Consider the following 13,281-nt stretch of genomic DNA (forward strand, 5'->3'; position numbering starts at 1 on the left):
CGCATTATTAATGGTTTTCTCATGCCACCAGGTGAAACGTTGTGTTAAAGCACTACTAACTATTTGCCTCCTTGAACTTGTCCTTTCACTTTGTTGGAATTCTTAGACTTCCCCACGGTCCTTCCCAATTCCCTTTGATGTTTGCTCTTTATTATCCTTAGAAGCAGCACGTCTAGACTGTAAACTTGTTGTGAGCAGGCAGCATGTTTACCAATTCTGTTATACTGTACTCTCCCAAGGACTTAGTACAGTGTTCTGCACATAGTAAGTGCTCAATAAATATGATTGATTCTTAAAGAACTACTAGGCATTTGCCTCCTTGAACTAGTGCTAAGGCTGACTTGGCCACACTCATGAGCACAGACAGAATCTTGCAGTCAACATCATCATCTTAGAAAATGATGGACAGTTCTATAAATGTGCAGCACCTGTTAATATTGTTTCTGTGGTGAAGCAGGATAATATGCTCAGAAATAAGGAGACAGGATGTACAGTAATCTCTATTTAAGTAACTTTCAGTAACTAAAAGTGGATGATTCAGTAGCAAAACATAAGAAAAATGTCACAGGTGGTAAAATGAGGGGGAAAATACCATAAAACCTCTCAGAGAAGCAGGGTGGACTAATGGAAAGAGCATGGACTTGAGAATCAGGTAACCCTAGGATCTAATCCCCCAGTACTGCCAGTTACCTGCTGTGTGACCTTGAGCAAGTCACTTAACTTCTGTACGCCTCAGTTTCCTCATCAGTAAAATGGGGATTAAGCACCTGTTCTCCTTTCTCAGATTAGGAGCCCCATGTGGGACAGGGACTATGTATGGTATGTTTATACTGCTTATAATGTATCTACCCCAGCACTTAGTACAGTGATCGACACACAGTATGGATTTAATACTATAGTTATTCTTATCACTGTGATAAGGCAATGTATGAAATGACTCCTTTGGCTAAAACGTCACAAATGTTTTCCCCAACAGTAAAACAGTAGACCACTGATTCCATTGTTGAAATTGCACCAACAGGAGAAAGCTAAAGACTAACTGGATCTCACGGGGCTGGCTCAGTTGGAGAAAATGAGAGAGTTGGTTCCTCCTGGAGCTCTCTCTTTCCCTGTGGGTTTTGGGATTGTAATCCCCAAATAGGCCAACCACATTCGTATTCTGAAATCCCAAAGGATATTTCTATCTTCTATGTTATAAAATTATTTATACTAATTTCTATCTGCCCCCCCGGACTGTAAGCTTGTTGTGGACGGGGAGCACATCTACTGACTCTGGGTATTCTCTCCCAAGCACTTAGTACAGTGCTCTGCTGACAGTAAGCCTTCAAATACAGTTGATTGATTGATCCTACACTACCGCTTACTATAATCTGATGTTTCTTGTTGCTTTTGAATGGAAATATCTCATATATATGCATAAATTATTGTTAATTGCTTCTGTGGGTGATGATTGTAGTATTTGTTAAGCTCTTATTCTGTGCTAAGCACTATATTAAATGATGGGGTAGGTAGAAGTTAATCAGGTTGGAAACAGTCCCTGACCCATACTACGTTCCCCAAGAGTGGTATGGGATAGAAACGACAGTGTTTATTTTCAATATTTTTCTCTCTAGTTTTTTCTTTTCTCTCACAGACCCTCATTTATGGCCCCCTTGCAAACAAAATGATGTCACAACTTTTATCCTGAATCAAGTGTCCTTTCCTAATTGACTCTTCTAAATGCTATTGATTAATTGGCATCTCAGTGGCAAAGGCCCGTGTTCTCAGGTCACAGACTGTTGCTTTATTATTTTTTAAATGGTATTTGTTAAGCACTTACTATGTGCCAGGCATTGGTCTAAGCACTAGGGTAGGTACAGGGCAATCAGATCACACCCACATGGGGCTCACAGTCTTAACCCCCATTTTACAGATGAGGTAACTGAAGTTCAGAGAAGTTTGGTGACTTGCCCATGGTTACACAAAAGACAGGTGGCAGAGACAGGATTAGAACCCAGGTCCTTCTAACTCACAGGCCTGTGCTTTTTCCACCAGCATATGCTTTCTCCTGGTATAAGGCCCTTTCTTCAAGCCCTCGTCTCTATAACCTGATTCAGGCCAAGTCTCCTGGCCCATCTTTGGGCATAGTAAAAAATGTTGCACCACATTATGTTACATATACTTGTTCAGTTGATTGAAGAGCTATGTTAATTACTCTGTTGGTATATACTTTTATATCTGTCTCCCCTAGAAGAATGTAAGTTCCCTGTGGACAGGGGATGGGCCATTTGCTTGTTTTCAATTTACCAAGTGCTTAGTACAGAGCATAGCACCCAGGGGGCCCAATGTAAATGTCAGGTTTGTTTTTCCCTTAACAACCAATCAAAGGTATTTATTGAGCACTTTTCATATTCAGAGCACTGTTCTAAGCATTTGGGAGAATATGATATAACGGAGTTGGAAAATATGTTCCCTGCCCACAACAAGCTTACGGTCTAGTGAGGGAGACAGACTAATGTAAATAAATTTATGAATATGTACACAAATACTGCGGGGTTGGGGAAGGGGTGAATAAAGGGTGCAAATCCAAGTGCAAGAGTGATGCAGAAGGGAAGTGGAAGAAGAGAAAGAGGAGCTAAGACCTCTTGGATGAGATGTGCTTTTATTAATAATAAGGCTTTGAAGGTGGAGAGAGTAATCGCCTGTTGGCTATGAAGAGGGAGGACTTTCCAGGTCTGATTAATCCAGAAATGAATACTAATGACTTGAAATGAGTAATAAAATACCCCCCTTTCTTCTGGCCCAGAAATCTCTTCACAGAACAATGTCTGCCCCTGATCTTATTACCACAGAGGACTCAGCAATATTAATGGTAGCTGACGATTTTGAAAGCAACATGAAAGTGATCACAATTCAGAAACGGCAGATAAATGAGCCTGAACCTGAAAAGCCAGTGGAGAGCCCCCCTGAACAGCCCGTGTTGAGTCAAACGTTCTTACAATTTCTTCACCAAAGGCAAAGCAGCCATGAGCCCAGCTCCTACAAGTCAGAGAGCTCAGAAAACCTCGCCCTCGTTGAAGCAGCTCGGAGAGCTGGAGTCAACTACATTATTTTCCCAAAGAGAAGAAGAAAGAAATCCAAGAAAAAGATCGTAACTGAAAAGCTAAATGCTGTATATAGAACTCTAAGCAAACCTTCAAGGATCCTCCAAAGGTTTACTTTATTCAGTGTTCATTACTTTAAAAATCATTTGAACTCATTCTTTGCATTTAAAGGTTTCATTGTTTTAAAGGAGCATTTTTTTTAAGGAGTTGCTTGCTTTCATATAGCAATGATTTTATGATTATTAAAGGTTTATTATAGTGAAGCTCTGGTTAGATACAAGACAATCAGATTGGATATGGTCCCTGTCATATATGGAGTTCAGCGTCTCTGAGGAAGAGCAGGTGTCTTATCTGCATTTTACAAATGAGGAACTGAGACACAGAAAGGTTCACTAACTTGACTGAGATCACACAGCAGGGCAGTGTTTGAAAGACACAGAAACTCTTGAACCCTGGCTTTAAGGCATTTTATCAGCTCTCTCTCTGCCTTTTTCTCTCTCTTATCAACTCCTCTCATCCATTGCAAACCTGCTTACTCTCTGAGTTCCTCCCAAACTAACCTTCTCACCATGTCTTATTGTCCACTCTTCCACCTCTGACCCCTTGCTCTGTGACTTTCCTCCTTCCTGGAACTCCTCCTCCCTTTCCCTTCAAACTTAACAGGTTTCAGATCCCCTCGCCCCCCATATTCAGGAAACATACTGTGATTAAGATTCATCTTCCCAGATCAAACTCATCCCCTCCTTAGTTCTTATGTTTATTCACCAAAATGTAGCATTTCTGTATGTTCTCAAGTTCCATTAATTTATACTTTTGCTTATTTTTAACTATGGCATTTATTATAACCTTACTAGGCTAAACACTGGGTTAGATACAGGGTTATCAGGTAGGACAAGGTGTCCTGTCGCACACAAGGCTCAAAATCTATTATCCCCATTATGTAGATGGGAAACTTAAGTCCAGAGAGGTTAAGTGACTTGACCTAGGTCACTCAGCAGGCTAGTGGCTGTGTTGGGACTCATACTTTAAATTCCTAATTCCAGTCTTTCCACTAGGCCAGGCTGCTCCAAGCAGCAATGCTACCATTGTTTCTTTATCCAACTATTTGTGAATGGCCTGTGTCCGTCGGGCTTCCTTGTTAGATGATAAAATCCTTGAGGGCAAAGACTATATCTCTTTTCTGGGTGTACTTTCTCAAGCACTTTATAGGTGTTCCCTTTTGATGCTTAGATCAGTTGTGGGAGTCAGTGGTTCTGAGTTTTCCTTTAAATAAGGTAAAATGATCAAACCAATTCTGTTACTTCCGAGATCTACCCTAAGAAGGCCCGAACCCCCAGGATAGGTTAATATCTGATGGTGAAGGGTACCAGAGATATCCACTTGGCTGATTGTATGGTTTTACTCTACTCCACATATTGAACAAATACGAAGAAATGGCATAAACAAAGTGCCTAGTTTACATGCATCTGAAAGGCTTCATTGGCACAGATGAATAGTAAAAAATTACATAAGAAATATTATTTCTTAAATACCACTACTGTGCTAGACCGTTTGCCCATCCAACCTCGTGTTTTTTTTCATAATAGGATAAGTGGAGTAACAGAATTGATGATTGCCCTCTTATTTTTAAATTTTTTTAATGGTATTTAAAAGATTACTGTGTTCCAGGGACCATACTAAGTGCTAAGGTAGATACTAGATAATCAGGTTGGACACAGTCCCTGTCCCACATGGGGGGCTACAGTCTTAACCTCCATTTTACAGATAACTGTCTCATTTGGGTCTCCCAGTTTTAATTACCATTTCACAGATGAAGTACCTGAGGCACAGAGAAATATAAGTGGCTTGCCTAAGATCACACAGCAGACAAGTGGCAGAGCTGGGATTAGAACCCAGGTCCTTCTGACTCCCAGGCCCATGCTCTTTCCACTAGTCCACGATGCTGCTTAGATCGTTCCTATTCCAAACCATAAACTTTGAGAGGCATCCCTTTTATCCAGAGGTTGCCTGCTTGCCCTTATATACAAGTCTGTCATTTTAAAATTTATATTCATGTCTGTTTCCCCTTCTAGACTGTTAGCTGGTTATGGACAGGGAACGTGTCTTCCAGCTTGATTATATTGTACTCTCCCAAGCACTTAGTACAGTGCTATGTACACAGTAAGAGCTCAATAAATCTGATTGACTGGTTGATTGTTTTGCTGAAAGTAGTTCTGTATACTGAGTCATTCCTATCACATCAGTCAATAATTTTTACTGTGCAGGCCTACTGGGTTTAATCTGGTTGTGTTTGAAAGAGAAAAATAAGTCCAACTACCACCATTATCTGTTTTAAAATACTAGGTCAGAATCCATTAGTGACCAGTTGGGAAGCAGGCCACTTATTCCATCTCTACACTGCCACCGAACTCATAGTTTACCTTCCGCATTAAATTTTAATCATTTTGTCCAAGTCCGAGGTGGAATTTGCAAAGATGATGATGTCTTCAGTTGGGTCAGAAACATCTGGAACGATTGGTTTGAAAGCACCTTCCCATCCATCACTTCTTCAGATGAAGAGAAAGAAACATCAGTGACTCCTGTTGAAGAGGTTCAACCCAAAGAAGACAAAGAACCCCCACAATTGACCAATGAATTAGGTGATTACTTGAATCCTGTTCTGACTGAAGCAGAAGTTGCAGCTTTGGAAACTGAAGTGAATAGACTGACTGAAGAAATGGAAGGACAAAGGGCTCCTTCTGCATTTTACTATTGCAGACGTGGAGCTCTAAACCGGAAACTGGGCAGGTTAAAGGAGGCCATGGATGATTTGCAAGAGGTGAGTGTGGAACACATAATTAGAACTTTCTATTAATAGCCCAATTTACTTTTAGGATAACTGCGGCATTTGTTAAGCGCTTACAATTTGCCAAGCACCGTGGTAAACACTGAGGTAGATGCAAGGTTACCAGGTCCGGACACAGTCCCCATTCTACACACAAGGTTCACAGACTAAAGGAGAAGGAGACCAGGTATTGAAGCCCTATTTTACAGATGAGGTAACCGAGGCACAGAGAAGTGAAGTGACTTGCCCAAGATTACACAGCAGTCAAGTGGTGGAGCTTGGATTAGAACCAGATCCCCTGACTTTTGGACGCCTGCTCTTTTCACTGGTCCTACTGTTTGTTTTTCATTACGAGCACCCCAACCTGCGTGTGCAATCTCCCTGTTACTGGGGAGGAGATACAGTGGGTCTGAATATATCTGCCTTTTCATTAGTGAGATCCTATCTGTGTATGTTACAAATGTTTGCATATAAGCACAGGTCCTTTTTCTGCCAATGGATTTGTCCTAAACGGGCTGTCTGGTCTTAATGGCTATTGGCAGCAGGAAAGCCGATAGCCCTAGTTAGTTAGGAATGGGCTGTTCAGAAGTGAAGTGACTGCCCAGGTCACATAGTGGACTGGTGGCAGAGCTGGGATTAGAAACCAGGGCCTTCAGACTCCCAGATGTGTGCTCTAACCACTAGGCAGTGTTTTTTTATGTTTTTTGTTAAGTGCTATGTGTTCTATACTGGGATAGGTAGTAATAATAATAATGTTGGTATTTGTTAAGTGCTTACTATGTGCAGAGCACTGTTCTAAGTGCTGGGGGAGATACAGGGTAATCAGGTTGTCCCATGTGAGGCTCACAGTTAATCCCCATTTTACAGATGAGGTAACTGAGGCACAGAGAAGTGAAGTGACTTGCCCACAGTCACACAGCTGACAAGTGGCAGAGCTGGGAGTCGAACCCATGACCTCTGACTCCGAAGTCCAGGCTCTTTCCACTGAGCCACTCTGCTTCCCCTAAAATGTTGGCATTTGTTAAGTGCTTACTATGTGCAGAGCACTGTTCTAAGCGCTGGGAGAGATACAGGATCATCAGGTTGTCCCACGTGAGGCTCACAGTTAATCCCCATTTTCCAGATAGGGCACTGAGGCCCAGAGAAGTGAAGTGACTTGCCCACGGTCACACAGCTGACAAGGGGCAGAGTCAGGATTCGAACTCATGACCGCTGACTCCCAAGCCCGGGCCCTTTCCCCTGAGCCACGTGGCAAGTTGATGAGGTCAGAAACAACCCCTGTCCCTCATGGGGCTCACAGCTTTAGTAAGTGGGAGAACGGGTATGAAATTCCCGTTTTACAGTTGAGGAAACCGAGGCACAGAGAAGTAAGTGACTTACCCATGATCACACAGCAAGTAATTGGCAGAGCTGAGATTAGAACCCAGGTCCTCTGACTCCCGGGCCTGTGCTCTTTCCACTAGGCCATGCTGCTTCTCAGTTGTGTATACAAGTGAAGGTGGAGTCTACTTCAAACATCAACTGGCTGATTTTTGCACAACTGAAGTCCTTTTCAGGATCCCTCTGCTCTGGTCCCAAGTAGCCATAGGATCAAGGGCTCTAGCTCCTTCCCTCTTACAGTTAGGATTTAACCTTGGAGTCAACCGCTCTTGCACTGCTTTGTTGAAAAAAGCATTGCTTTTATTGGAGTTCAGTTTAATACTGGGCTTTGAAAGAATGCCCTCGGAGTCAGAGATGCTTGCAGAGACCCTGATGTGAGTTGATGTGGCTCCGATTTGTAGGCTTTAAAAAGCAGCTTTTCACAGGGGTTAGGAAGATGAGCCACCATCAATTTTCTTCCCATCCAAGGTCTCATTTCCTTTGGTTGAAGGCCCAGACCTAGTTGGAGCTGAACGTATATTTGGAATCCTCCATAGCTTCTTGCCTTGCTACTGCTTATTCCCTCCTTGTTCACCTAGCAAGCTTATTGTGGTCTCAACTTCCCACTTGCTTTGATCCAAACCGTAAGCTCACTGTGGGCAGGAAACTTATCTACCAACTCTGTTGTATTGTACTCTCCCAAAAGCTTAGTATAGTTCTCTGCACACAGTAAGTGTGCATTAAATTATTCAGAATGAAAGGTAACCCATGCTCAGAATGTGCTGACAGACTCACCCAATTAAGGTCCTTTAAGACTCCTGATTCTGTGTTTCATTTCCAGCTCCTCTACTTAGACTTCCAAAATTAGAGAAATACCAGGAATCTTCCTTTTGGAGGCTATCTTGACCATCTCCTGATTTGTTCAAAAGCTCATTTTGTTGAGATGATGTTTCTTTTTCTGCTAGGTGTGCATCCATTCAGTTGACTTTATGCATTTGTCTGTCTTGCTGTGTTTGCCAAGTCAGTCACAGGATCAATGATCTTTGTGGTCTGAAGGGTGCTGGGTCACCTGATTTACACTGCACCCCAGCTCACCTTTTTTCCCCACCAGTGAACCTGCACACTGGATGTCCTCATTTTTCTTGCCTCTAACCCTATGCTCACATTGCCTGGAACTCGCTCTCCCTTCAAATCTCCTAGACCACAGCTCTCCCCATCTTCAAAACCCCTATGTAATGCCACCTCCTTCAGGAGGCTTTCCTGGATTAATTTTTCCTCTCTCCCAAATCATATCTTTCCAACTCTCACCTCAGGACTATTGATACCAAAAGCACTCCTGTATATTTCAACCTAACAACCAACTGCACTGATTACTCTATGTTAGGTTAACTGAAAGGATGGTGGCTTCAGCCTAAGCAGGGACATCAAATTGAGAAGCAGCATGGCCTAGTGAAAGAACCAGGGCCTAAGTGTCTGAAGACCTGTAATTTAATCCTGGCTCTCCCAGTTGCTGCTGTGACCTTGGGCAAGTCACTTCACTTCTCTGTGCCTCAATTCCCTCATCTGCATAATGGGGATTCCAAACCTGTTCTCCCTCCTGCTTATACTGAGAACTCCATGTGGGACATGATTATCTTGTATCTACCCCAGTGCTTAGTACAGTGTTTGGCATATAGTAAATGTTTAATAAATACCAAAATTATTTAAGCACTTAATCACCCACATATCCATATTACTAGTCTTTCTTTTTCCTGCTTCCACTATTAGATTGAAAGCTCCTGGAGGGTTGCACCCATGTCTTGTACTCTACCAAGTGCTTAGTATAATACTTTCTACATTCATTCATTCAATCATATTTATTGAGCACTTACTGTGTGCAGAGAACGGTACTAAGTGCTTGGAAACTACAGTTCAGCAGTAGAGATGATCCCTGCCCACACCACGCCTACAGTCTAGAAGGGGGAGACAGACATCAAAACAAGTAAACAGACATCATTATAAATGAATAGATATATACACAGCAAAACAAGTAAACAGGCATCAATATAAATAAATAGAATTATAGATATATGCATATATACAAAAGTGCCTTGGGGGGAGAGTGGGGAAGAGCAAAGGAGCGAGTCAAGATGATACTGAAGGGAGGGGGAGCATTAGGAAAAAGCAGGGTTAGTCTGGGAAGGCCTTTTGGAGAAGGTGAGCCTTCAGTAGGAGTTTGAAGGGGGAAAGAGCAATTGTTTAGCAGATTTGAGGACGAAGGACGTTCCAGGCCAGAGGTAGTACGTGGGCCAGGGGTTGATGGCGGTCAGGTGAGATCAAGGTACAGTGAGAAAGTGTACATAGTAAGTGCTTAATAAATACTAAAAATAATGACTTCTGACTCTGTTGTGCTCTCCCAGGAGGTGCTCAATAAGGCTGTTGATCACTTTGTTTATTCTTAGCATATGCTAGTCAAGCTTGTTCTTTCTCCTATACAACTCCAGTGCTTTTCCAAGTTTCATAATTCATTTTGTACCCAGCCATCAAAACCAACCCCCCAGCAGAGAGATAGCTTATAGCTTTATATTGACTTTGGCTGGTATTAGCCGAAGATATGCCATGTTGATAGGGTTGAAAGTTAAACGCCACCACAGCGAGCTTAAACTGCAAACATATTTGCTGAATTACCATATTTAAAACAACTACAGATATTGATGTGTGAAGATTTAAAGATTTGGATCAAATGGACATTTTTGTTTGGCTATATTTTTGCACTGTTTTGTGGGAATTGTATGTTATTTTTCATAACATTGTCACTTCCAATGTAAAGATGCACTGACTTCACATTTTTTCCCTAGGCTATTTACTTAGAACCACTGTTACTTAATGCCTATTGGCATCGACATTTCATCTACCTTTTCCAAGAAAAAGATCTCGAAGCTTTGAACGACCTGAATTACATCCTTAAATGGAATAAAAACAATGCAGGTGGGTTGGCCTAAGGAATAAGAATAATCATGTTTTACGGAGATGTCTCCTTTTTTTCTTTCCTCAAAAATAAGTCTTGTTGAATTTAAAAAGGTGGTTGAGGTAAATGGGTTTGATCCGGTTTCCAGTGGAATATTAGTATCCTGGGATTTCAGAACTTTTGGGATCTTCTTGGGATCATTTACTTCCACCCTCAAACCTGGGCGACTGGGCAGAGTGTCCCGAAAAGGGTCATGGTTGAAAGAACACGGAAGGAGCTGGGAGCATCTTTTCCTGCCATTCTTCCTCTGCTCTGAATACGGTAAGTGCTCAATAAATACCAGTGATTGATTCTCTAGGATAAATGAATCGTATTTATTGAGCACTTACCATGTGTAGAGCACTCTTCTAAGTACTTGGGAGAGTTCGTGCTTGGGAGAGTTCAGTACAACAGAGTTGGTAGGTGTGTTCTCTGCCCATAACAAGCTTACAATCTAGAGATGAACTTGTTGGTGTACTTGGACCCTGGTCCATCATCATCAGTGGTATTTAATATTTACCGTGTGCAGAGCAATGTTCTAAGTGCTTGGTCCAGGGCATTACCTATGTTCATTTCTAGTGTTTGTGAGGAGTTTAGTGGGTGAGCCCCTCGAGGACTAATTCCCAACTAAGTGTTCTTTCCCAGCACTTAGTACAGTGCTCTGCACACAAAAAGCATTCCATGAATACTACTACTACTAGGGTGCTGTGGCCAGGAAAGAACTTAAGATAATGATTCCTTGTTCTCCGGGCACAGAAAAGAAGGGAAGGAAACAGAGCGAGGTTCTTAATCAATCAATGGTATTTACTGAGCGCTTATTGTGTGCAGAGCACCGTAATCAAACAGAGAAGCAGCGTGGTTTAGTGGAAAAAACACGGTCTTGGGAGTCAGAGGTCATGGGTTCTAATCCCGGCTCTGCCACTTGTCAGCTGTGTGACTCTGGGCAAGTCACTTAACTTCTCTGTGCCTCAGTTACCTCATCTGTAAAATAGGGATTAAGACTGTGAGCCCCATGTGGGACAACCTAATTACCTTGTATCAACCCCTGTGCTTAGAACAGTGCTTGGCACATAGTAAGTGCTTAACAAATAACATCATCATCATCATCATTATAATCACTTAGTCTATATAACAATATCCCCAAGTAGGTAGATATGTTCCCTACCTGCAAGGAGCTTTCAGGCTACAGGAGGAGACAGTCACTAAAGTGGATTAGGGTTAGGGGAAATAATAGAATATAAGACTATCTATGTAAATATTATGGGTTTGGGATGAATATCAAGATGCTAAAGGGATACACAACCAAATTCATAGTCAACAGATAAGGGAAATAAAGGCCTTAGTTTGGAAAGGTGTCTTGAAGGAGATGCGTGACCTAGAGGAAAGATCACAAGTCTGGGAGTCAGAGGAGGGTTCTTATCCGGGCTCTGCCACGTGTGTGCTGTGTGACCCGGGGCAAGTTACTTCTCAGGACCTGTTACCTCATCTACAAAATGAGGATTTTGGACATGTTAAATTTGGAGTGCTGGTAGGACATCGATGAAAAGATGTCCTGAAGGCAGGAGGAAATGCAAGACCACAGAGGAGAGAGGTCAGGGCTAGAAAGGTAGATTTGGGAATCATCTGCATAGGCATGGTAATACACATGAAGCTGTAGTGGTGAATGAGTTCTTCAAGGAAGTGGGTGGATATGGAGAATAGAAGGTGACCCAGAACTGAGCCTTGAGGGAACCCCACAGTTAGAGGGGGTGCCCAGTTCTTGCACATTTCCTCACAAAGTCACTAAAGAGAATTTGAGAGAAATCTCTCCCGTCTATAAAAATAAAATAATTTTAGGCCAACTCTTTACAAATTTTATGCAGATAATCAGTAGGATTGTAATTTTCAATTCTATGTGTGTGTGTGTGTGTGTGTGTGTACATATATGTATACATATACATATTGTGTATATTTATAATTTTCTTAGGTGTATATTTGTCCAAGGCTGAAATATTCCGAAATAAAGGCGATATTACTTTGGCAATTATGAACTACACTCAAGCTCTCAAATGTAAACCTACCGATGACAACATCTATTTCAAGAGGGGAGAGGTGTATGAAAAAGAAAACAAAATATTGTCCATGGATGATTATAGCAAAGTAAGTTAACTTTTTATATGGGGTTATCATTTGTAACTTCTTACTACAATAACTTGATAACTTGCTGAAGTATAACAGTCCTTTCTTATGAGCATATTAAGTTGCCTTATAGTCACTTTTGTCAGAGGATTTTTGCACCTAGGATATGGACCATGGTATATGAATGATGGAAAAGCCCATTTGGACTGCCCCAAATAACCAATATCCCTAAGGTGACTGCCAAACCCCTTAAACTTCATCCCGCTCTCTGGGCTTCTAACCTCAATCTGAATACCACCCCCCAACTCATGGCCTCCCTTCGTCCCCAATTTATGAGTTAGAAAAAGGTTGCTTTGAGGAGCAGTGTGGCCTTGTGGAAAAATCTGGAGTCTGAGGAACTGGGTTCTAATCCCAGATCCACCACATGTTTGCTGTGTGACCTTGAGCCAAGTCACTTCTCTGTGCCTGCCTCCGTTTCCTCATCTGATAAAGGGGATTAAGACTGTGAGCCCCAGGTGAGTTCACCTCCACAGAGTTCACCAGCAGGGTCATTTTTAAATGTCAAGGAATATATACTGGAAGGACATATATGTATATAGTCCTTCCAGTCATTTTCTCCTACCTGCCCGGTGACAGCCAGGAGGCAGAACTGTACACCTTTGATGCCCAGAGGGCACTAACCTTCTATTGGACAGATAGCACACAACTAGCCACAGGAGCAACTTTTCATTTCATTTGGCCCCATTCCTGAGCACAAGCAGTCTCCAAATGGACCTTGTCCACATGCTCTTGGCTTGCGTTGAACTCACTGCAGCACTGGCATCTGACCGACCAGGAAGGTGACACTCTGGACAGGGATCAAGCTAGCACAACTGCCAGTTTAAACAAATCTGCCAATGATACAAGCAAGG

The 13,281-nt window shown here is 42.2% G+C and overlaps 1 protein-coding gene across 4 annotated transcripts in view; it reads left to right on the forward strand.

The window, feature by feature from the left end:
- TTC6 (tetratricopeptide repeat domain 6) overlaps positions 1-13,281 on the forward strand; it is an 85,036-nt gene that overhangs the window by 39,496 nt on the left and 32,259 nt on the right. For all 4 annotated transcript variants that reach the window (XM_029079530.2, XM_029079528.2, XM_029079531.2 and 1 more), the window contains exons 11-14: positions 2,786-3,192; positions 5,427-5,901; positions 10,104-10,233; positions 12,219-12,391. In XM_029079530.2, coding sequence (XP_028935363.1) covers positions 2,786-3,192; positions 5,427-5,901; positions 10,104-10,233; positions 12,219-12,391 — 1,185 coding nt within the window. The remainder of the gene's footprint in view (positions 1-2,785; positions 3,193-5,426; positions 5,902-10,103; positions 10,234-12,218; positions 12,392-13,281) is intronic.

This window comes from Ornithorhynchus anatinus, chromosome 14, assembly GCF_004115215.2.
Source record: "Ornithorhynchus anatinus isolate Pmale09 chromosome 14, mOrnAna1.pri.v4, whole genome shotgun sequence".
In the NCBI taxonomy this organism is placed as follows: Eukaryota; Metazoa; Chordata; class Mammalia; order Monotremata; family Ornithorhynchidae; genus Ornithorhynchus; species Ornithorhynchus anatinus.